At 38.5% G+C, this 26,103-nt stretch overlaps 1 protein-coding gene across 6 annotated transcripts in view; it reads left to right on the top strand.

The window, feature by feature from the left end:
• LOC138945681 (ankyrin repeat and MYND domain-containing protein 1-like) overlaps positions 1-26,103 on the top strand; it is a 57,755-nt gene extending 31,652 nt beyond the window's left edge. For 2 of the 6 annotated variants that reach the window (XM_070317169.1, XM_070317167.1), the window contains exons 18-23: positions 1,915-2,080; positions 2,518-2,683; positions 3,635-3,712; positions 7,282-7,436; positions 14,308-14,414; positions 15,302-16,251. In XM_070317169.1, the coding sequence (XP_070173270.1) occupies positions 1,915-2,080; positions 2,518-2,683; positions 3,635-3,712; positions 7,282-7,436; positions 14,308-14,414; positions 15,302-16,126 (1,497 nt within the window). In that variant the 3' untranslated portion in view covers positions 16,127-16,251. Of the gene's footprint in view, positions 1-1,914; positions 2,081-2,517; positions 2,684-3,634; positions 3,713-7,281; positions 7,437-14,307; positions 14,415-15,301; positions 16,252-18,000; positions 18,054-22,476 lie in introns of those variants that run through there. The other 4 variants (XR_011449069.1, XM_070317171.1, XM_070317170.1 and 1 more) reach the window with 4 other exon arrangements.

The following is a 26,103-nucleotide window of genomic DNA, read 5'->3' as shown; positions in this document are numbered from 1 at the left end:
CTTCGTCCATTTTGGAAGCTTCAACGTACAACTCAAGGATAAGAAGCCACCAGCGTCAGTAATCGTTGATTTTTTCTGCGTAAAATTGTATCTTGTTTGTCCAGCTGTGTATCTTGTTTGTCCAAAGATGGATAGGTTGAAGTTCTCGTGAATGCTTGTTTGTCCAAAGATGGATAGGTTGAAGTTCTCGTGAATGCTTGTTTGTCCAAAATGTTCCAAAAGCGTTACCTTTCTTGTTTTGTTTTTGAATCTTCTTTGGTATGGTTAAATATTTGCCCCAAAAACAACAATCTATATTAATGTGTGTGCAAATCTTTGATAGTACCATGTATAGAGTACTTGGGTTAAAGTATTCTTTTCCCATTGCAGGGTTCCAGTATTATTGATGTTTATATCTATTTAAACTTTTATTTTTAGAGTGTTTCATTTCTTATCACTTTTTTATCAGTTTCCTTTGCTTGTCTGTTTATGGTCAGCACATTAATTTGTGCTTATTGGTCTTTCTTTGATTTCATAGAATCGTTGCCAGCTCAAGGAAATCTGACTATCGGGTACACATGGGCCCCTTTAATCCAAAAAGTGCGCTTAGCATGAAACTGATCATTAGCAGAAAATGCGTTTACTGACAGAGAAATATAGCTTACTATTATCGTGTTCATCGACAAAATATGGCTGTGATCTCAGCGGCTGATGATTGATTATATAGGTTATTCTTTTTCTGCTTTAAGGCCTATTTTAAAGGCCTATTTTAATAGGTGATGATTGATTATCTAGTTTTATTTTCCTATTCAAGGCCCTTTTTGACTCACATGCGAAGCAAAAGTGAGTCTATGTACTCACCCGAGTCGTCCGTCCGTCCGTCACCCCCGTCCGTCCCCCCCGTCCGTCCCCCCCGTCCGTCCCCCCCGTCCGTCCCCCCCGTCCGTCCCCCCCCGTCCGTCCCCCCCGTCCGTCCCCCCCGTCCGTCCCCCCCGTCCGTCCCCCCCGTCCGTCCCCCCCGTCCGTCCCCCCCGTCCGTCCCCCCCCGTCCGTCCCCCCCGTCCGTCCGGAAAACTTTAACGTTGGATATTTCTTGGACACTATTCAGTCTATCAGTACCAAATTTGGCAAGATGGTGTATGATGACGAGGCCCCAAAAAACATACATAGCATCTTGACCTTGCTTCAAGGTCAAGGTCGCAGGGGCCATAAATGTTGTCTAAAAAACAGCTATTTTTCACATTTTTCACATTTTCTCTGAAGTTTTTAAGATTCAATACCTCACCTATATATGATATATAGGGCAAAGTAAGCCCCATCTTTTGATACCAGTTTGGTTTACCTTGCTTCAAGGTCAAGGTCACAGGAGCTCTTCAAAGTTGGATTGTATACATATTTTGAAGTGACCTTGACCCTGAACTATGGAAGATAACTGTTTCAAACTTAAAAATTATGTGGGGCACATGTTATGCTTTCATCATGAGACACATTTGGTCACATATGATCAAGGTCAAGGTCACTTTGACCCTTATGAAATGTGACCAAAATAAGGTAGTGAACCACTAAAAGTGACCATATCTCATGGTAGAAAGAGCCAATAAGCACCATTGTACTTCCTATGTCTTGAATTAACAGCTTTGTGTTGCATGACCTTGGATGACCTTGACATGTATTTTGGTAGGAAAAATGTGTAAAGCAGTTCTTAGTGTATGATGTCATTGCTAGGTTTAGTTATTTGACCTTGACCCTGAAGGTCAAGGTCATATAAAGGTCAAGGTCAAGCATGTGAGTCGTATGGGCTTTGCCCTTCTTGTTCCTCTATTCTGCCATACTTGTTCTTTCTTCTTTAACTTCTTATTCACCAATGCATGAGCATGGTTTGTCACTTCACATTTTTGGTTCACTGTTGTTGTCTTTTTCACACTCACATCATAGGATCGTCGTATTGCTCACATGCCCTACCACGCCCTCACCCACGCCGAACGAGAAACGTACAATGCTCGTCGGCGGCTACTGGCCCATGTTGGCGACATTTTGAGAACAAAAGCTGTTGAACGTGAGAAGAAACGCTTGGCTTTTGAGGACGAGAGAGGAGTCAGAAGTAAGGGTTTAGTTTATTTTTGTGTTGCAAATTTTCATGTGTTTCATTTTCTGATTTATTTATGGTTTCATTTATTTCTGGTTTTTCAAACCTCACAGAATGAATCACTTTCTTTTGGTCAGGAAAGCTGTTTCAAACACGCATTGTCAAACTGGCAGTTTATTAGCTTTTATTTTCCACAGCAAAGTACTTATAGTTCATATTTGTTGACTTTTTATCATTATTAGCCTCATGATTCAATATATATACATGTACAAATAAAAGACTTGCATGGCATGTTTGTATTTGGGGTCACTGCATTGATGCATTCAGTGGTTACATACAATACGTTTCCTATGTCTATAACTGCATGTGTCTAAGCCAGTTATGTCCAGTGAAACACATGTAGCATAAAGTTCATAATGTCTTTTCACTGATCATTTGATGTTCCCTTGCAGGTGCTAGCCCAAGCCAGAACTTCGTTTTCACAGGTGCAGGTGCACCTCTCCCCCCAGGGGTCAAGGGCAAGGGTGCTGCCAAGGCCGGTCAGGTGACCTTTGAACCAGGAGCCAAAGACACAAAAGAACGGAAGAGAGCCGACTCTGCTAAGTCTGGTGGAGTGAGGTGAGTAAATGGCAAGTCTGAAATATTCTCTCTACAAGAGTGAAGTGCAATGGTTTTCACAGTGCTGTGGGTATTTGTGTTCTGAGGCGTGTGTGTTTGCTAATGGATTTTCATCGTGTGGGGTTTAGATATCAAGGGTTTGAGGCGTGTGTGTTTGCTAATGGATTTTCATCGTGTGGGGTTTAGATATCAAGGGTTTGAGGCGTGTGTGTTTGCTAATGGATTTTCATCGTGTGGGGTTTAGATATCAAGGGTTTGAGGATTAATTTAGGTCTGCAGTCAAGGAGAACCACATGCTCTCTACACAGATTATGCAGCCATGCAATTGATTTTTGGTATTTGTCCAAGTGAAAGCCTGGCCAGATCTGTAACACGATTCTGTACGGAGGAAAGACAGTTCGTTTCTTCTTCTTCTTCTTCTTCTTCTGCGTTCGTGGGCTGAAACTCCCATGTACACTCGTGTTTTTTGCACGAGTGGAATTTTACGTGTATGACCGTTTTTTACCCCGCCATTTAGGCAGCCATACGCCGTTGTCGGAGGAAGCATGCTGGGTATTTTCGTGTTTCTATAACCCACCGAACTCTGACATGGATTACAGGATCTTTTTCGTGCGCACTTGGTCTTGTGCTTGCGTGTACACACGGGAGGTGTTCGGACACCGAGGAGAGTCTGCACACAAAGTTGACTCTGAGAAATAAATCTCTCGCCGAACGTGGGGACGAACTCACGCTGACAGTGGCCAACTGGATACAAATCCAGCGCGCTCCCGACTGAGCTACATCCCCGCCCTGACAGTTCGTTTAAGTATTATTTTCAATCACCATGACCAAGTCAAGATATGTAAACCTACTGGATTCAAACGACAACAGTCCACTGGATTTTTTAGTGTGTAGAACTAGATCTCCTGTCAGTATACCTTTTGATCTTTAATGTTCTGTGAATGCGAACAGGGCAGGTGTCATGACAATTCATGCCAAGGATGCTAGCGAGGTGAAACGCCTTGCAGGTCAAACTAGGCCTCAGATAAGGTTTGGTTTGATATGTAATTCTGGTAGCGGTGTTAACATATGCAGTCTTTTTTTTGGTTTACATATCCCATTTTCTTTCGCTGAATTATAATTTATTTGACCCTGTTTCTTTCTGTTACAACCATTTACACTTTTCTTTTCAGTTTTAGGCCTCTCTGGTCAGTAGTTAGCTCATAACATTTGATATTTTTTCTTTAAAGTTTTGATTTATCAATGTATTTTTTTTACAGCTTCATTTTAATACATGTCTTGTTTATTCTTTTCTTTTTCTTGCGATCTAAGTGTGTTCTGGAATCACGATATAATACGATCACGAAGCACTGATCATGTTTGAATTCTGAGAAAAAAAGTTCAGCATGGTGTGTGATTGATTCAACATTTGATTTTAGAATCTGCTATGAGTATTTTAATCCATTCTAAAAAGAGTATTAGCCTGTATGCTTGCAAATCCAATATAAAGTTAACATGCCTCACTGTACTCACGCATACCTTTGATTTTTTTGTATTGACAAACAGCTGTTAGTTTTAGAAAATAATATTAACATTCAATCAAAAAATATAACTGGAAAAATTAACTAGTTCTGACATATGGCACTCTTAGAAACTTGTACATCTCTTATACCAACCAGTCAAATTAAATTGAAAACATAGTCATTACGTAACATTTATCAAGCAGAAACAGATCAAACACAATATCCATTGGTATAAATGACTGGTTGCCGATTTCATTTCCGGTATGTTGACATTTTCAACTGGTATTAAAGTACCGTAAAAATCTAGTTGACGCAATACCAACCTGTACTTTGCAACTGAAGTCCGATAAGGATTTTTTTTTTTTAAAGATGTTATTGCTTTGGACAGCTTGGCGTAATGTTATTGCTTTTATTTAGCTCATTTTCTTTTGGGACAAGTGCAATTTTGTAAAACAGCTGCTTTTGCTGGTGTGAGGTTTATTTGGATGAAGTCAGCTGCTTTTTTGCTTGAAGGCAATTATGAGTTTTTTATGGATAGAATTTGTTGGCTCGACACCTTAGTTATTATTGAGTCATAGTAATGAGCAGTTTTCGTCTGCATGGACGCACACAAACACACATGTACCCATGCACGCACGCACGCACGCACATACACACACACATACACACACACACACACACACACACACACACACACACACACACACACACACACACACACACACACACACACTCACTCACTTATGATATGGGACGGATGAACTTCAATGCGTCATCATATATCAAATTGGATCCATAGGTTGCTTGATTACAGCGTTATGTTCAACTTTTGTGTGCGATCAGTGTTGTAAGACCCAACAATTGTACCCAATGCTGTTCTTCTTCAGCGTTCCAGAATATTTCTGGTTGCGTGTGAGCTCGTTTGCCCATTTGGGTTCCCCACACTATACTCAGAGCATAGTCAGCTCACTCCGCTTTCGTTGAGTAGGCATGCTGGGTATTGCAGTGTTTCCATAACCCACCGAACTCTTACATGGATTACAGGATCTTTTCCGTGCGCACTTGGTCTTGTGCTTGCGTGTACACACGAAGGGGGTTAAGTCACCAGCAGGTCTGCACATAAGTTGACCTGGGAGATCGGAAAAATCTCCACTCTTAACCCACCAGGCGGCGGCGACCGAGATTCGAACCCACGACCTCCCGATTAGGAGGCCGACGTCTTAATGCTGTTCACTTTTATTGTAATGGTAATTTCATTGCCTTTACAAACTTGTTGGCTCCCTAAAATGTGATCTTAGGTGTTTATATTACAGCAGTATTTATATTACATCGGTGTTTATATTACAGCGGTGTTTATATTACAGCGGAACTGACCTCTTTTCAGACCTTCAAAACTAATTAAAAATCATATCCAAAAACGTGTTTATGTACAGAAAACCGGGAAAGGCAAGGTTTTAAATCTGGGCTTCTTAAAATGGAGGTTCCACTTAATGATTCTCTCAGTTCCTTTGTTTCCCTCGCACAGTGCTCTTATGTTTTGTTTCAGTGAATAAGACGGTATTGGCATTAATTGGTAATTACCGGTATTTTACCGGTTGAAGTGAGAAAATACCGGAAACAAATTGGCTGCCGGTATTACCTAACAGGTTGATTTTTAGAACTACCGGTTTTTTTCGCTGGTAAAACAACAAAAACAGTACTCCGAGTTGGACTCTTACTGATTCCAATGACCAGCCTACCGGGGTTTTTTTCTGGACTGTTAGCATCATAAAAGTTTGCGTACCGGTTTGAAAAAATACTAGCGCCATCACTGAGAAGAGTATAAGACCCAAGAGAGGTTGTAATTGGCAGTTATTTCAATGATTCCGTCTTGCCATCTGCCTGTTTTGGCATAATCATTTGTTTGATGTTGCTAGATTTATGATTTATATTGTTCACAATTGTCACTGGTTTACCTGTTAATGGTTTATTTATTTGAAGTTTGCATCAGAGTTGTGAATTTATTTTTGTGCGCAATATTTTGTGAAGTTAATTTTTTGTTTGATTTGCAGATGTTTTCTGTATAACACTCTCGTTTAAGAACAGTATTCATTTACTTCCTTTTTGACAATTATGCAATGATTTTTGATAATTGGAAAGTAGTTTCATTAATTCATTAAGTTAAATGCGTTGGTGCATGGTTAATAACAGAATATTCTGGGGGAAAAAGACGCTATTTCAGTTTAGTGCGTGACCATTTTCGTAGATGACACGTGATTGTTTTTGCCCAGTGAGGTCGTTATTGCTTGTTTTATGTCATAGTAACATATCTCAGCAAGTAAACTTTTTAACATATTACACATTCCTTTTCTCCCCAGAGCACAGTTTTGACTTCAGTCAGTTGTTTTGGTGCTTAAATGTCTTAGGAATCGTTATAGATATTTCTTAGACCGTAAAATGTCTCCTTATAGTCCCAAAGCATTTTTGTTAAAGTCAGTTGTTTTAATACGAGAGTGAATCTTTCTTGCTGTGACACACTATTTTTATTTTATTTACGAGGATTTATATCGCGCTCGTATCTCACCACACAAGGCGACTCAAGGCGCATGTTACCTATTAATGCCGTGTGAGATGGAATTTTTTACACAATATATATCACGCATTCACATCGGCCAGTAGATCAACAGCCTATAGGCGCTTCATCCACCTTTGACGGCCTATTATTCCAGGTCACACCGGTATTTTGGTGGACATTTTTTATCTACGCCTATACAATTTTGCCAGGAAAGACCCTTTTGTCAATCGTGGGATCTTTAACGTGCATACCCCAATGTAGTGTACACTACAGGAAGTTTTATACAAGAACACATTTAACATTGCCTTAGTTGTTGACATTTCTTAGGCAGTAAGTGGTTTTTTTGCATATCGTAATTTTAATATTGTGACCTATATGTTTTTCATCTCATTTTAAATGTCCTGATGGAAAACCCCTGTGTTGTTAATCCCATTACTTTGAAGTTCCTTGCAGATAAAAACGTTTTTGTTTGTTATGGATTTTAAATGTTCTGACAGAAAATTCATGTGATTTAAGTCTCGTTATTTTAATTTTTCTGACAGAAAACCCCTGTTCAAATACTGCTACGACTGTGGGAGATCAGTTGGAGTAAGACTTGCAGCATGCACGCGATGCAAGGAGGTATTTTACTGCAGCAAAGCATGCAAGCTGAAAGCCTGGAATGCCAGGCACAAGGAGGAATGCATCCGTGTTGGGGGTAAGGCTAGGCGAAACAAAGCAGTGTGTGTGTGTGTGTGTGTGTGTGAGTGAGTGAGTGAGTGAGTGAGTGAGTGTGTGGTTGCGTGCGTGTATTTTTGGTTTTCACGCTGGTACCTCCGCTGCACACCGAAAATAGCCGGGGCCACTTGCTGCGCACCGGGGCCGAGCCACGAGAGGTGAGTTTCTGCACTAAATCTTCTCTGTTTTCTTCAAAATGACATATCATCACGTAACTGGCGTTTGTACCTTAGGTGTTATAGCATCCCATCATCGATTTTATTCTTTCCCTCGATTCAATTGTGAACTCTGAGCTTCGATTATTTATGCTTTTCCAGTGAATTATGTGCAAATTCTGACTTTCCACAGTTATTACAGAAAATCAAGCTTATCAAACAAGCTGCAGATAATTGGAATGTGATTATTGGTTATTTGTTGACATCTGGCTCAAGTGGTGTCTACGAACTTTACCCGGGTGAATCATATTTGTTGAATCTCTACGTCACGGAACAATTTTGTTGCTGCGCACCGGGCCATGTCTCTATTTTGAGGGCTGCGCACCGGGGCACTTATGTGCTGCGCACCGGGGCCAGTGAAGTATGTGTAAATTCGGACCTTCCACAGTTATTATGGAAAATCAAGCTTATCAAACAAGCTGCAGAGAATTGGAATATGATTATTGGTTATTTGTTGACATAATGGCTCAAGAGGTGTAATATAAATTCATGCGGTTGAGTCATATTTCTTGAATCTCTAGCGTCATTGAACGATTTTGTTGCCGCGCACCGGGCTATGTCTCTGTTTTGAGGGCTGTATACTGACCTGGGCACTAATTTGCTGCGCATCTGGGCCAGTACTACAGTGAATAAAGTATTGTCTGTCTCAGCCACACACACACACACACACACAGCTAGTGTTGTGTCCCCTCGGGACAAGCTGACAAACAAACAAAGATCCTCCACTGTGTTCCGTTTGAGGTACTCTCTGCTCCAGGCTAAAAATAACCGGCAGTACCACTCTCCTCCCGTCTATTTACCCTTTCCTTCCCCATTTCCCTCCAACCCCTTCCGCCCACAGTGGCGCCTGAAATAGGGCCAGACCTGCACTCTTCTTTGTCTGCAGCTAGCGTGCGTGGCCCTTTAGCTCTCTGTTATGCTGTGTTGATAAGGATGCCTCGAGCAGAGAGATAGCAGTCGTTCTGAGTGTGTGATAATTGTACTATTGGTGGCCCTTGCCTTTCGGAACTGATGTTTTTAGTGTGTTTAGTTGTATTTATTGCAATGCATGCCACAATTCACAAGACAGAAGAAAGGATACATGAGAGAATTAGAAAAAGTGTGTCCCCCCCCCCCCCACCAAGTATATAATTATGCGACTCTTTGCACTCTGAAAAAAAATGTGCATGCTGCATTTAATGAAACACCTTGAAACAACGCAGTAAACAAAACATCCTAAATGTGCCACAATAAAAGAACACAAAATAATGAAAGATAAAGACAAAGGTAATCCCCAAGTACATAATACATATATACAACACTTTACGAAATATATACAAACAGTAGAGTATATACAGTCGTATATTTACATACATATTATGCCAAGGACTACTAGTAGAAGTCATTGATGGTGCGCATGTAAAATTTGTTTTGCGTTTATATAAGTATATAATTCAAAATAGTGTAGATAATGTCAGTAACATATAAGAAAGAAAACTGTTCATGTTACAGTGTTAGCTGCATGTGAATAAAACAAAAAAGCTTACCTCACGGCCCTCCTATACAAGTCTCACAAACTTGTATATATAATATACCACAGGAGAAAAAAAAACGTAGCTCGCGCGCGCTCACCCAAATCCGCGCGAAGTGCCACATGATATTATACCCCGACAACACATAGGCGGATAATACATGTATGTCAATAGTATGAAACAAAACATGCCACAATTTTCAAGACAGAAGAAAGGGTAAATGAGAGAATTAGAAAAAGTGTTTGCTCCTCAAGTATATAATTATGCCACTCTTTACACTCTGAAAAACATGTGCATGTTGCATTTAAAGAAACAGGAACGGCACAGTATGTAAGACGGCAGAAGACAACACAGTAAACAAAACATCCTAAATGTGCCACAAAAAAAAGAACACTAATTAATGTCGTATTTAAAAACATATTATAGGCATGCGTATGGTGCGCATGTGAAATTTGTTTTGCGTTTATATAATTCAAAATAGTGCAATTAATGCCTGTAATATAAAAGAAAGAAAAAACGGTCTTTCAATACATGTTCATGCAAATTGTTAGCTGCATGTGAAGAAAACAAAAAGCCTACCTGATGTCTCCTCCTACATCAGTAATCCAATAGCAGCACACAAGTCGATTTGAAAGTTTTTCAACACAGTTTTTCACTCGTATTGTTCTCACAAACTTGTATATATACCACAGGAAACAAAACTCGTCGAGCGATTGTCACACATAGTCCATAAAACAAGTGTCTTGCAACGAGTGCCTGTTCCGATGAACCGTGCGTGCACCGCGTGGGTATTTACGGGGCAAATTAAATTGCTCCAGAAATCACACAAACACCTTGCGCAAAACTTATTCTCACTCTATAACACAGTTTAGAATAAGTACTTACTGACGGCAACACAGGAAACACAGTCAATTGCTGCTATGATTGTTGAGCGTGGTCAGAACATGGTACACAACGTGCATATTCTGAATATTGTAAGTGGAACAAAGAGCACGTGTCAGCACTGAGTTATATCAGTATTACCACAATTGCAGAAAAAGCGAGTCTTGCGTAAACCTCTGGTTTGCACTGACACAAAGCCTGTATATCAGAGTAACCAGATACACAAGATGAAGGTAATCCAACCATCAAGTCACGAAAACCATTCATTTCACGCCAAGAAATACGTATTTTTTCACACTGACACACACACAGCTGTACAGTTGCAGACTGGATGCCAAAGTCTTTGTGCTGCGCCAGCATTTCCGCGCCAAAGAGAAGAGAGGTCACCGGCACCGCGCGCGCAGGGCCCGCTGATAAAATTAGGCGCAAGCTCCAAGAAAAGTTCAGCTGAGATAGCAAAGCCCTCCACCAAACGGAACAGTGTGCCTCAAGTACGGTCGCAACCGAAAACAGTATGCTACACACTTTGAAGGAGCATAATAACACGTTTATTACTGGCCGCTGTGCGCAGCATCAATTGCACAAATAGTGCCCCCGTGCGCAGCCCACAGTGGCCCCGGTGCGCAGCAACAAATTCGTTCGGTGACAGTAGAGATTCAAGAAATATGATTCAACCGCGTGAAGTTAGTAGACACCACTTGAGCCAGATGTCAATGAATAAACAATAATTACATTCTAATTCTCTGCAGCTTGTTTGATAAGCTTGATTTTCCGTAATAATTGTGAAAAGTCAATATTTACACATAATTCACTTAAAAAGCATAAACAATCGAAGCTCAGAGTTCAGAATTGAATCGAGGGAAAGAATAAAATCGACGATAGGATGCTGTAACACCTTAGGTCGAAGTACAAACGCCAGTTACGTGATGATATGTCATTTTGGAGAAAACAGAGAAGATTTAGTGCAGAAACTCATCTCTCTTGTGGCTCGCCCCGGTGCGCAGCAAGTGGCCCGGCTTTTTTCGGGTGCAGCGGAGGTACCGGCATGGTTTTGTGTGGGTGTGGGTGTGTGTGGTGTGCGTGTTTGGTTTGTGTGGGTGTGTGTGCATGAGCTAGTGTGTACGTGGGCATGCTTGGGAGTACATGCGTGTTTTAATGCATTAGAAAATCTGGAAGAAGTGAGAGTAGCATGCAGGGAAACTTGATCATGTGAGAACTGTGAGTATAAGATAATAACAAAAAATCCCAATATGTCTTTAACAAATTTTGTTTGAACAAATACACTACTAGATCACTTCACTTATTTCGTGTGATCTCTAAAATAATGTTCTTTTTTAAATCAAAATCTTTTACTTGAAAAGGGGTATATGTTGAAAGAGGATTGTAAGAGACAGTTAGACAGAGGTTAACGTCTTCAAAGAGAAATGGCGAGTATAACATAGTATGATTGTTTTAAGATAAAAACAAAAAAATAAAAAATAAAATAAGAAGAATTCACTGATTTCAAAACAAAACAATTCTGCATGCTCAGTACATGCAAACAACCATTGAAAGTTGTTGAAAATGCAACTTTCAATTTATTTATGAATCACGGCATTGTTGTAAAGAAAGAGGCATATTTGTCTCTTCCAGAAACTCTTCCTTACAGCAAACTTTTTCCGGAAACACCAGCAGAAAAAGTACAAAGTAACTGTATTGCTTTATATGTGTTTATCGTTGACAGTTGTTTATTGTTTGTCACTGCATGATTTCTTAAAAAAGGAGCCATTATTTTTGTTTGATTATTTGTTTTTGTTTTTTTATTATGAGAAACCAACTACAAGTTCAACGTTGGGCTTTTTCGTAAGAACTTTGGTCATCAAGATATAATTTTCCATACACACTAAAGAGAATACGACCACAAATGTAAACCACCCAATGGAGGCTACAGACACCTGAGATTTAGACTGTGTTGGCAAATTTAGCAGGCTGTGCATTTCAATCATCACTTTATGGCTCTTTTTGTTTATCGAAATAATCAAACTAATGTTAATAATAATGTTTTAAACTAATTTGAATATGAAATAGTACAACTACCTTAAACTTGATGCGAGAGAGGCCCCAAAAGTATTGGCTTGAGGTGAAAGTAATACAATTGTATTAATTCCCTCATTGATATTTGTTTGTTTGTAACTGCACTGTTATTATTATTGTTACTACTATTATTATTATAAATAATAATAATAATAAAAATTAAAAAAATTATTAAAAAAAATTATTAAAAAAATTAAAACAAATTTTAAACAATTTTAAAAATTAAAATTGATATTTATTTCGAAGTAATTTCAAGTTTGTTATATATATATTTTTTTAATCTACTTTGATTTTGTTTATTTTAATAATAAAAATAAATGTGACCATTTGTTTTCAAATTATATAAATGTAATGGAAAAGAAGAATGTAAAGGAAAAAAAATGTTTAATGAGGGCATTATAAATAGCTGCTCAGGAAAAAATGAATAGATAGGAAATAGCTATTAAGGAAAAATTAAATATGTACGAATTTTGTGTGTGTGGATAAAAGAGGCAATTTGTTTATTTTTTTTAACTGATTGACTGTTTTATATTTTATATAACATAAATACATAATGAATGAGGTGTTATTGATATTATAAGATTGTAAAATAAGGCATCTCCGTTTGTAAGCCCTAATATCTCATTCCCATAAAATAATGATTCCCAGAAAAAGAAAAAAAGAAGAAAAAACAAATTAAAAAAAAAATGCACTTGTTATATATACACGTATCAGACATAACACATGATATTTTGCAAGCAGTAAAAAAAAGTGTCATTGTCATTAAAAGTGTGACTAATTTAATTCTGACTTTAAAATCAAGATTTCAACAAATACTTTAAGACTGTCTTTGGTTTGATTTTAGTTTTATGACTCAATCAGCATATAATCTTTTGATCAAAACACGCACACTCACACACAAACACACACAGCTTTTGTGTGAACGTCTCTTGTAAACGTTTTGAGAAGGAATCAGCTTCAAAATGAGAGGTAAATGTTCTTGCCATAAGTTTACCCCAGGGATAACACCCCGAATGTCCTTGATGAAATTCACCCAGGACAATAACTTTACCCAAACGAAACACATAAAACATCAGGGATGACTTAATCTCAAAATTGTACCTCACCAAGAAAGTCACTAGCCCGCCAGAAATGTCGCTGGCCGGGTACATACCACAGTTGCTGCATCAGGATTTAAATGGCTTTGAAACTCGATAGAACAACCAAAAGTGTTGCATACAACCAGAATTTTAACTGGCCAGCCGGGCGAGTTGCCAGGCGGTTTTTCCACTAGCCCGGCGGATATTTTACTCGCCCCTGGCAATCGGGCGGACGATTAGGCCATCCCTGAACAACAATAGCAACTCACAGTGGACCCTGGCCAACCATAGAAGACTTTGAACTATGCTTTAAAAAATAATGTCATGCAGTAGGAGAATAATACTTTTGAGGACTTGGGTGCAAGCAAGCTGTAAAAGAAGGGTTCTTCTTCTTCTTCTTCTTCTTCTTCTTCTTCTTCTTCTTCTTGTTCTTCTTCTTCTTCTTTTTCTTCTTCTTTTTCTTCTTCTTCTTTGTTCATGGGCTGAAATTCCCACGATCAGTCATGTTTTTGCATGAGTGGGTTTTTACGTGTATGACCGTTTTTACCCCGCCATTTAGGCAGCCATACGCCGCTTTTGGGGGGAAGCATGCTGGGTATTTTTGTGTTTCTATAACCCACCATTACAGGATCTTTTCCGTGCACACTTTGTCTTGTGCTTGCGTGTACACACAAAGGGATATAAGGCACTAGCAGGTCTGCACATAAGTTGACCTGGGAGATCAGAAAAATCTTCACCTTAAACCCACCAGGCGGCCGCGGCCGGGATTTGAACTCACGACCTTCCGATTAGGAGGCCGATGTCTTATCAACTGGGCCACTGCGCCCGTCTATGAGAAGGGTTCTTAGAGTGGGGGTACAATTACAGAAGTCTTGAACACAACGTCTGAGAAAGCAGGGTCTTAAAAGAGAGTCTTAAATCGGGGGGTGTTATGCGGGGTTTCGCTGTACTTTGTGTGGTAAATGTTACAAATGTTTATGTTTTCATAAGCATATTATTGGCACGAGTGATTCAGTGAATCTTGCGAAACCTGTTAGGGGAACTACATATCCTATCCATTATTAATTTGTAAATGATTTGATATTCTTCAGGTCGATCTCCAAGTCCAAAGGAGGGCCGAGGGAGGAAACAGGCGGACAGCCCCACTCCTGCATCTCATGCTCATGGTGATCGAGAAAAGAAGAACCTCAGAATACATGTATGTTTACTTCCTTTTTATTCTTTTTGTTTTGTCTCTCTCGTTCCCTTGCTTTGATGTAGCTGTTGTAGACAGCTTTTTTCTCTCTATGCCTGACTTTGAACTTCTTGATTGCTTAATACTGTGAGGTAAACCTAGATTCAATCTTGAGTTGTTATTATTTAAACGTAGATGTAACCTCTTTCATTGCTATACTGTAGAAATAACCTTTTAATTAATGCATGAGGAGTTGATCTTACCTTTTTTTAATCCAACATTTGTAACTGCACGAAATAGTTGTGGATTGTGTAGTAAAGAATCCTAAACATTGCTCAGTGTTACTCTAAATGTGTAGGTAATGCATGCATGGCTGCAGCATTAAACTCAAAACGTGACTTTCATTCTAGTTTTTCTAATAATTCTTCTTTCTTCTAAGTACTACATATGCCAAACATGAAGCTGAGTATCCAGTAACCAGAAAACAAATGACGGGCAATAGATTGTAGAATTATTGGGTTCAAGAGTCTAAAACGAGACATGTTTCCAGGAATGTCCAATGTGCATGGAAGTATGCAAGGCTTACTGGTCCTTGGTTACAAATATCTGACAGACTTTTGTGACGGACAGGACTTTCATGTCCACGAGTCAGTCCAAATTAAGTGTTGCCCAGATCAGTTTAATTGATCAGCTCAAAATGTCTCAATCTTAGATGTCCATTTCAGTACTTCAGCAAAATAAGGGTATTCAAAATACGCACAGAACATGAACTAAGTCTATGACTTGACAGAAAAAACAAATTACGAACCAGCTTCTGAAGCAAAATAATTGTTTTACCATTATGCAGCTAGTGTGTCTGATAAACACAAGAAAACATTCCCCTCATAAAGAGCATCACACTTGTATCACAGGGTAGTGGAGATAGTGGTGGTAGATCTACTGAAGGCACAGAAAAGGAGAGAAAGGCAAGCAGAGATACCAAGAGCACAAAGGAAAGGGATGAAGATGCCAGGATTCTTGAAAGAAATTCAACACAGATGATGGATGCAGAGCCAAGACGCAACATGTCAAAGGATAATGCCAAAGAATCAAGAAATAAAGATGTTAAATCCCAGACCAAACAGACACAGGGTAAGGAATCCAGGCATCAAAGTAGTAGCTTGAACGAACAAAGAAGAAGGTCTTCACCAGAGAAAATATTATCAGGGGATCTTGGGGATTCTGCGAAAAGATGTGGGAGGCAGGCAGACCAGATTTCTGTGAGTCCCCACAACGGAGGAGATATGCTGAGGAAGGAAGGGGAGAAGTGCCAGCAGGGTAAAATGGAGAGAAGTTTACTCTTCCTACAAGGAGGAGATAGTGTGAGGAAGGAAGAGGAGAAGTACCAGCAAGATGAAAAGGAAAGACATTTACCCTTCCTACAAGGAGGAGATATGGTAAGGAAGGAAGAGAAGGACCTGCAGGGTAGAAAGGAGACAAGTTTACCCTTCATACAAGGGAACTCTCGGAGTTTCCGAAACAAAGGAAGCTTGCTGCAGAAGGAGGACCAGCATGGGACAATGACAAGTAGCAGGTTACTCCTCCAACACCACCGATCTACAATGGCTCCTAGGCGCTCCTTATCGTTTACTGGACAACATAAGGCACGACTAAAACATGCTGTGTCGGAAGGTCTCCTAGCGTTTGTCCTGCGACAGAATGCACTGACAAGATTTCATGACAGTGGAGTGAGTTGATTTGCATGCCCTTAAGAGTTGCTTTTCATAAAGCGTGATGGATTAAATTGCATTTGATTGCATGTGCATCAACTTTGATCAGTTCATTAGCACTCAGGTTTTACTCATCCTGTCTTTCGTAGACACCTCCCTCTATCCTTTTTCCCCCAGGCTTTTATATTTTATCTTCCATAATTTTCATTGCTTCTAAGCTTAAGTTGCCATGCTCGTGTTTAACATTAACTTATAAAAAGGTCTTACTTGAGATTCGGTGTTCCCTTTACCTACTGGTTTACTTTTCTGTTAAGCTTGTTCTCAACTTATTTTTAGTTTTTTGTTTTTTAGATACTGTACTTTATTCTTTCAACAAGAAGACACTCTCCCGGAGGAGTTAGCATCTCACACGGCATATTGTAAACGCCATGAGCCTCTCTCTGGGAGGGTATGTGCGTAGAAATACTCACAAATAAATAAATAATAAATGGTGGTTTTATTTTTCCTTGCATTGAAGTGAGTGTTCTTGCAGACTATTTAACGCTTGTTCAGCTAAAGAATACTATTACAGTTTGAGCACAGATAACTTAAAGTCCTTTCTTGAAACAGATGCATGAAACGTGTTACAAACGTGCAGATATGCACTTAATAATAATAATAATAACTGGACATTTTGAAGTGCCTAACCTATGGCTCTTACAATTTTGTTAATTGATTCTTAGAATTTAATGCAAGAATGACTGAGACTGTGTTGTGAATTTTACTTTATCAAGAACCCTAAATACCTCCATTTCCCTGTTACTTGTCGTATGCTTAATGGGAGGCAAAAATAATATATTTTAAAACATTAAAAACCATTTTATTTTTCAACTTTTAAATTAAATACGCACGTGGATTAATTATATGGTTCAAATTTCCACAAAAAAACGCTTGCCTTGACATTGATGTTGGTTGATAAAAGCATATGAGGTTCCCGAGAATCCGCTTAAAATACTGATTATCAAAGAGCCAATTCCGTGCCTGAATTTAGTATCTTTCTTTTTTTCTTGAATGTTATGTTATTTTTGTGTTTTTGTGACATCAGGCTCCTGTGTGTTGTATAGTTGATTTGAAAATTCCGTATGTCAATTTCAGATTAATTAATAGACAGTCCCACTTCATAGACTTACTCTCCTCCTCACCACACCCATCATTCCTTCTAGAAACTTTCTCTTACCTGCTTATATCCCTGGATACCAGAGTTCAAGAATTGACTCTTCCTGCTTGATAATTTGTTTGAATTGGGGCAAACTTATCAGCTTTCCTTGCAGTTTTAAAATATTGTGAACATAGAATTAGAGAGTATCTTTTTGACCGTTTTATACGGCTGGAGAATTTTACCGCAGATGCTTGTGGGGGCAAAACAATTGTAACAAGTAACAAGTAACAAGACAGACAGTTTGCATTTTCGTACATGTATTTTTTTCTGCATCGTGTGATATTTCGGTTCTAGGGGGGTGGGGACCCCAGTAGTTTTATAGAATGTTCATAATTTTGCACGCATATTGTTTTCTGAATGGTGTGGTATTTTGGTTCCAGAAAAAAAGACCAGTCCTTTTAGAGACTGTCTACATTAATTACCGTTCATATATTTTTTCTGCATGGTGTGACATTTTGGTTCCAGAAAAAAAGACCAGTACTTTCAGAGACTGTTTCCGTCGCGATATAACCTTGAATGGTTGAAAACGACGTTAAACACCAAATAAATAAAGAAAGAAAGAGACTGTTTACATTACCGTACATGTATTTTATTTCTGCATGGTGTGATAATTTGGTTTTAGAAAAAAAGACCAGTACTTTGAGAAACTGTTTCCATTACCGTACATGTATTTTTTCTGCATGGTGTGATATTTTGGTTCCAGGAAAAAGGCCACTAGTTGCGTAGACAGGCGATGTACAGGCTGGGTGTGTGCTGGTATGACATGGTAGTTCCTTAGCCGTCTGCACTATTTGCAGTTATCTGTGTGTTTTGCAGTGTGTTTGCACAGCAACTAGTTGACTGATGACATTCCGTGACCCTACCCTTCATCTAACTTGGAATGCATGCTTTAAGAAAGTAGGAGGATTAGGACGCTGGGATTTTAGATTATACCCCCCGCGGGTTAGGGGGAGTCCCATATTGGTTGGGACGAGAAAGAATTTGCCCGATGCTCCCCAGCATGTCGTAAGAGGCGACTAACGGATTCTGTTTCTCCTTTTACCCTTGTTAAGTGTTTCTGGTATAGAATATAGTCCATTTTTGTAAAGATTTTAGTCAAGCAGTATGTAAGAAATGTTAAGTCCTTTGTACTGGAAACTTGCATTCTCCCAGTAAGGTCATTATTGTACTACGTTGCAGAGCCCTGGAGCAAATTTTTGATTAGTGCTTTTGTGAACAAGAAACAATTGACAAGTGGCTCAATCCCATCTTCCCCCTTCCCCCGTCTCGATATAACCTTCGTGGTTGAAAACGACGTTAAACACCAAAAAAAGAAATAAAGAAAGATTTTAGATTATTTTATTGCTCCTTCTTTGCTTTTTGCATGCATACAAATTACGTCTAGAGTGGGTTTACAAATGGATGCTCGTTGAAACTCCATTGATTAATTCGACTATTACTATCAAAAAGGAGTGTTAAGGGAGTTATAAATAGGCTCGGACTGTATAAAGTTACAAGTCACCTGACTTTGCCTATGAAAGAACATGTGAAGTACGAGTTGGGTTTGCAATCTAGAAACAGTAGATTTTGCATGGTGTATAAGGTCATCCTGCCTGAAAAATGATGAATAGAGTTGGAACATATATTACTCTATTTGATATATCCTCCAAGTGTTTTTCAATACATTTGCATTTTCAGACTAGATCTAATTGTCGAAAATGTTCGCTTCCTTATAGTTTTTCACTCTGAATTCTGTAGGTTATTTTTACTGTCTCTTTTCTCATTTTTTTTATATAAGTAGTTACGTGTTCGCTACAGTGTAGGTCAAGACAATTTTGAACAATTTCGTCAAAAAGGACTACCGAACGAGGCAGCAGCAGTAACGCAAGGATACATGTACAAAGATCGTACCATTGAAAATTGAGCACTCCTGAAATTGCACAGCAGGTACTGGGAACTGCCTGAAAAAGCCCTTCTGGGAAAAAAAAGTATTAGCTGGCAGAACGGATGCATCACATGGTCATGGGTTAACTTGTATTTTTCCCAGGGACACTTGCACTTGAATTTTGGATGTTCAAAGGTCAACACAAAATATGACACACACATGCTGGCGCACACGCTTGTGTTTTCATATCAGTCACACGGTGTGCAGTGGAGTGTTTTAAGAATTACGATCAGTTTAATATGTAGCCAAAATTCCTCTCTTGGCTAGTATTTTACTAGCGATCCATTCTGGTTTTTGACTCACCTAAGGTATCAGGAGAGTCTTCGTAAAGAGCAGTTTTAGGTAGGCAGGCCATCTGTAGACCAAAACCTTAACGATGAAGTTGTCTCAGATGTTTTTAGAAGTTAGATACTCCAATGTTCACACTTTTGTACCTTTGATACTCTTCCGACATGACGTGTACCCTCGTGAAATTTGACGTGTAACCCTCGTCAAATTGACCCTCGTGAAATTTGACGTGTAACCCTCGTCAAATTGCAAGGTCCCAGCTAGTAGGGGCATGTTTGGGGATAAAAACAAAAGAGGAAAATTAAAAATTTTCAAACGTTTTTGACGAAATGTATTTGAAAATTCACACACTTCTAGAGATTAATTGGTTCCATACCCGACCCAAGTTGGACTTGTCCTCATCAAATATCAAGGTCACAGACGTGAAGAGCCAAGTTTGGTTCAATAAATGTTAAAAAAAAAAATCATGTTCTTAATTGTTTTCGCTGTTAGATCTCTGAAACTACATGCTGTTAGTGTTTGATGACCTCCAGACCTAACAAATGTCAAGGTCACAGAGGGGTTGAGTTATGGTTAAAAACAAACAAGTCGCGTAAGGCGAAAATACAACATTTAGTCAAGTAGCTGTCGAACTCACAGAATGAAACTGAACGCAATGCAACGCAGCAAGACCGTATACTCGTAGCATCGTCAGTCCACCGCTCATGGCAAAGGCAGTGAAATTGACAAGAAGAGCGGGGTAGTAGTTGCGCTGAGAAGGATAGCACGCTTTTCTGTACCTCTCTTCGTTTTAACTTTCTGAGCGTGTTTTCAATCCAAACATATCATATCTATATGTTTTTGGAATCAGGAACCGACAAGGAATAAGATGAAAGTGTTTTTAAATTGATTTCGAAAATTTAATTTTGATCATAATTTTTATATTTTTAATTTTCAGAGCTTGTTTTTAATCCAAATATAACATATTTATATGTTTTTGGAATCAGAAAATGATGGAGAATAAGATAAACGTAAATTTGGATCGTTTTATAAAAAAAAATTTTTTTTTACAATTTTCAGATTTTTAATGACCAAAGTCATTAATTAATTTTTAAGCCACCAAGCTGAAATGCAATACCGAAGTCCGGGCTTCGTCGGAGATTACTTGACCAAAATTTCAACCAATTTGGTTGAAAAATGAGAGCGTGACAGTGCCGCCTCAACTTTCACGAAAAGCCGGATATGACGTCATCAAAGACATTTATCCAAAAAATGAAAAAAACGTCTGAGGATATCATACCCAGGAACTCTCATGTCAAATTTCATATAGATCGGTCGAGTAGTTTAGTCTGAATCACTCTACACACACACACAGACAGACAGACAGACACACAGACACACATACACCACGACCTTCGTCTCGATTCACCCCTCTATGTTAAAACATTTAGTCAAAACTTGACTAAATGTAAAAAGGGAAATTATCATTTTCTTGGAACGTTTTTCAAGCGAGATCTTTGTAACGTGACTCACGTCCAAAGTTCGATGACCGCTAGACATGACCAAGCTCTGGATTATCTTGTTCTTGGTCAAATGTCAAGGTCACAGTCGGGTCGAATTTAGGCTAATCAAAAGGAAATTATCCTTTGCTTGACTTTCTATAGAGCTAGTTGAACATCAGATGATTTGTAATACACACGACAAGGGTGAGCCGTATGAGCATTTGCTTTCTTCTTCATGTGCGTTTATTTTTCTTTATTTTTTTCTTACAGTTGTTTGTACGTTTGTTTGTTGCAGTTACTCATGCTCTTGCTAACAACTCACAGAATTTGCATGACAATTACTCACATTGATGGCAGCTAACAGAATACAAAGATATGTTTTTAGATTCGCTGTTTGTTTCTGTATGTGAACAATTTTGAACTATCTGTGTGAGAGTGTGTTTTTGAGTAGATGCCTGTATCTTGGACAGTTTTCGCTTTTAAAGTAAGATTTAATAAAAATATCATTATATGTGAAATGTTAAAATCGGCAATTTGCCCAGAAGAGAATATCTCTGTTTTACATTATTTGTACACAATTAGAATGTACTGACATTTTTTTTTAATCTCTGTGTGTGTTCAAAGCTGCATACAAGATCTGTTTTAACTTGTTTGTATTTCTGTCTTTTGACAACACATGTTCTCAGTTCTGCAAGTAAAGCTTGTACGCCAACCTAAAGAAAAAGAGCTACAGCTGGTTTGCTTGCCGATTTTTCGTCTTTCAGCAATAATGTTTTGCCGTTTTAACATGGAGGATTACCTTTCGTTACTGACTCCCCCCCCCCCCCAAACCCCACCCCTTTTCCCCCAGACCTCTCTCTCTCTCTCTCTCTCTTGTGCGTGTGTGTGTGTTTGTGTGTGTGTGTGTGTGAGAGAGAGGAGGAGTGAAAGTCAGAGTGCATGTGTGTGAGAGTGGGAGAGAGAGAGAGAGAGAGATAACTCTGTCAGGATTTCGAAGCGTTATGGAAGAGTTGCGCCCCACTTTAGTGAGTCAAACAATAACACGTGGTCGACCAGTTGGCTTCATATGGTGGCTTGCAGTGATCACTGAGCACATGTACGTGTTTCCAAAACAAATCGTTGCCGCCACAAATCGTAAACTCCTATGTGTATATTTTTGAAAGAAATCGGGTCACATCGAGCGGACACTGCATAACATACACATCGGAGTCAGTTAATTATTTGCTGCGATTGCTGATTTTAACTGGTCGATCACGTGGGATTGTTTGACTCACTAAAATGGGGGCGCAACTCTTCTACAATAATTGAAAACCCTGACAAGAGCTATTTCCGGAAAACGTCTACTTAAAAAAAATATCTCAAGTTGATTTTGTTAACTGTATCAGTGAGTGAATTGGTGTTGATATGATGTTATTCACATTTTGTTTTCTACATTGTTGTGTATTTAAAATGCCCAATAATGGAAACAAATATTTTTCTTCCACAGGTTCCTGTCAAAGGGCTTAGTTACAGTGCTAAAGGAATGGGACGGTTGCTAAAACTACCTGCATTGAAGAAAAACCTTCGCCGTGTACAATCTGCAGAAGTCGAAGGTCGCAAAAAGTTCCAAACCGAGGATGGAAAATGGGTTTTTCAGGATAACTACAGCTTTGAATGAGTCAGGAGATAAGCAACAAATCCTGAAAGAGGGAACATACTTTTTGCAATGGACAGGGGGTTGAATGAGAAGCGTGTGTGGAAAAGCTGCAAGATGTGCATTTTGACTTGTTTTAAATTGAACTTAGATAATCATGTCAACAAAAAACCACATCTGCTGCTAGTTGATGACTTTCAAGATAGATTACAGTGTATACTGACTGGAACTGATGGAATGGAATTAGGCGAAATGAGTTGACTATGTCGTATGCATATAGAACACTTACTTCAGCCCTTTGGTATTTGATCTTTACTTTGAGGGGGTATAGGTGTTTGAAATATGCCATTATTCGTGGATAATATGCCAAATTCCGCCTACAAGACAAACAGTAATAGTATAAATTTGTTTTGATGAATTTTCTGCGTGAGGCTAAAAACGTTAATTTTGATACATTTTGATTTGGAATTATGATTGGTGCGATTTTGTGCTGTACATACTGATATTTGTATGTTGTACAACCTGGCATTTGTTATCTATGTATTAGCATGGGTACCTTTTTATATAACTGTTGCATAGCATTGTCTTTGACTGTTGTGATGCGTATATTGTGTTTTGTGATGTTTTCAAAGTTCCATTACTTTATTTCTGTGGATGTATCCCAAGTATCATTTTGTGTAGAGTAATAAAACTTTCATTACCTTAAGGTGCAATTTTCTTCAGTATATTTTGTCTGCGTATATGAACGTAACATCGTCTAGTAATTTGCAATTCTTTGATTTGTTTCTGATATCTTTTTTTTAAAGATACCATCTTGGTTGCGTAAATGGTCATGTTCGCTGCCACGAGTGTCCAGACTTTTACGTGGAATAATAGCATCTTTTCATTTGGATAGATAGAGAATACTACATGGCTTGCTGTGTCGTACCAGATTTACACGAGTTTTGGATTTTTAATATTGAACTGAGATTGAAAGCGAGCTGTTCACTATTTAAAAAAGGAACGAGTGTAAATCTGGTACGACACAGCAAGCCATGTTGTATTCTGTGACCTCATTTACATGATATACACACGTGTGGTTTGAACGATATTGTTATCTAATGAGTTGTCTCTCTCACGTATGTAGGATAACAAAATAAATGTCAATAGTGTGGTTGCGTTCGGAACAGAAAAAGATTTCTTTTGCAGAATTAATTAAGCAGATTGCCATAGGTGTCGCTTACGATTTTGATTAGGGCAAAAACACGCTGCACAAAAAGCAACCATGCTGTTTTTTTTTTGTTGTTTGTTTGTTTTTTGACCTCAGTTGCATGCAAGGCTGCTTCAACCCATCTTTTTTGCCTCTTTTTTTTTTTTTTTTTTTTTTTTTTTTTCTTTCTTTCTTTTTGGGCGGTGAGCATATCCTTCTTCATTGGTCTTTTTTTTTTTTTTAATGAAATTTTAATTTTGTTTTCTTTTACATTACAGGTTACATTTCCATTAAATTACTTTTTAATTCAACATCAATTTAACTAATGTTTGCGTGTGTGTGCATATGTGTGTGTGTGTGTGTGTGTGTGTGTGTGCGTGTGTGTGTGTTGTTGTTGTTGTTGTTCCCATGCTGTTAATTCGTAGCGGAAAAACCTGAACAGATCTCAGAGCTGCCAACTCTTACGCTTTCAGCGTAGCATGGTACGTTTTAAGACAAATTGTTACACCAAGCTTAGAATTGCTACGCTCAAACAAATAATCACGAGCATGCAACAGTTTGCTCTTTCTTGTGAGTCCTGGTACTCATTTCTGATTCTCACTCCACGATGCGGTCAGACTTTGTGTCATGAAACATTGTCCACACTGAAATCTCTATGGCGCGAAATGGCCTAAATGTGGATGTGCGAATAAATAATTTTATTAGACAATGCTAGGCTAAGACCCCATTTGCTATGCAAAAAGTTCTTTAAAAAAAAAATAATAAATAAGTAATTTGCTACACTTGAGTTTTCATGAGAGCCGGCATGTCTGAGATATGTGATGGTGAATATGACTGCTTACACGAGAAGTTCTGTACCTCCAAGTGTGAATCATCTGAACTATTCTGCAAGTAGTCTTTTCCATGTAAAGTGGCATACATTCAAGTACACTTTTACACAGTCACTCATAAAACAATGACTGTTCAGATTGTTTGTAACGTTAAACAAGTACATGAATATGTTTTCTTAATATTCTCGTAATGTTGATTTTAACTGCCTTTTACAATTTATGCATGTTGGGTGTTTTTTTAACAAATTGTATGTGTCTATATTTTGCTTTTTCTGTGTGACTGTGATAGTCTGCGTTTGGACACTTTTATGAAAAACCCTTTTCTTTGGGGCACATTAGAATAATTCGTTCTCTGTACATAGTCTGCGTAATTGTTGTGTGTGATTTTATTGAGCTGTACATAATATGCGAGAACAAGTAGAAGAAAGTATAAAAGCAAAAGATATGGAGAAAGTTCACATACTTTAACTATAATTGTGACCCTCCACCACGAAATGAGTCGCATGTCACCTCGCGCGGTTCTGCGCTAGGCTTAAATATAAGTCCGGGGAGTGTCTGATAACAGTGTGAGGGTCACCTTAGTCACAGGCTTATAACTCAAACAGTTTTCGCTCTTTTCTAAAACGGTTTTCACCACTAGATAGAGCATAAAAAACTCTTTAGGGAAATGTAAAAATATGAAAATCATGCAAAGGTGACATGCGACTCATTCCGTGGTGGAGGGTCACATATGTGTAGAAGGTTATAGTATTTTCTCTCATACCTGCACATGAGTGTGATTTATTGTCTGGTAGGTACTCTTTTTTTCTTCACTGTTCTGCCTCTTTGGTTGTGTGCGCATGTCCTGTCAAAATAGAGTTAGCTTGGAGCTAAACCCATTCAGCATTTTAACCACATATAAACTTCCTCGTGTAAATTGTACAGTTTGCACATACATGGTTGTGTGTGACGTGCATTTGACATGCAACCAAACAATATTGTTGTTTTCTTCCAGAAAAAAAGTGCTGCCATATTTTTTTAAGAGGAAGTGCTTTATTATATTGCTTTCGATGATGCGAAAGCAACGTTTACAGCTGGACTTCGTACTATTCAGAGAACATTACTTTTGAACTTTTTTGTGTAGAAATCCTCTTTTGTTGTAAACATAGATCTCTTTTGAACAGTGATATCAGCAAATGTATATTCAATTATCGTTTTCTATCTAATCATGACAATTGAGACAGGGATGTTTTCATATTTGTTTATTGTGATAATTTTAGGTTTTGTCAAGAGCATCACAACACACATAAAAGACGGTATGTGTTAATGGTTGTAGAAAAGATTGTGTGGTTGTCCATGGTCAGATGTTGAGTAATATGTATGTTTTCTTCCTTCTTTCCCATGTGTATTGAAAAGGCAACTGCTGACTTTTTAAAACAAAAATTCCAGAAGAGAATAGTCAGATTTATGACGAAAACTGTG

Source organism: Littorina saxatilis, linkage group LG13 (assembly GCF_037325665.1).
Source record: "Littorina saxatilis isolate snail1 linkage group LG13, US_GU_Lsax_2.0, whole genome shotgun sequence".
NCBI classification, from domain to species: domain Eukaryota; kingdom Metazoa; phylum Mollusca; class Gastropoda; order Littorinimorpha; family Littorinidae; genus Littorina; species Littorina saxatilis.
Note: the sequence above shows the minus strand (reverse complement) of the source record. Positions and strands in the feature narration are given on the sequence as shown.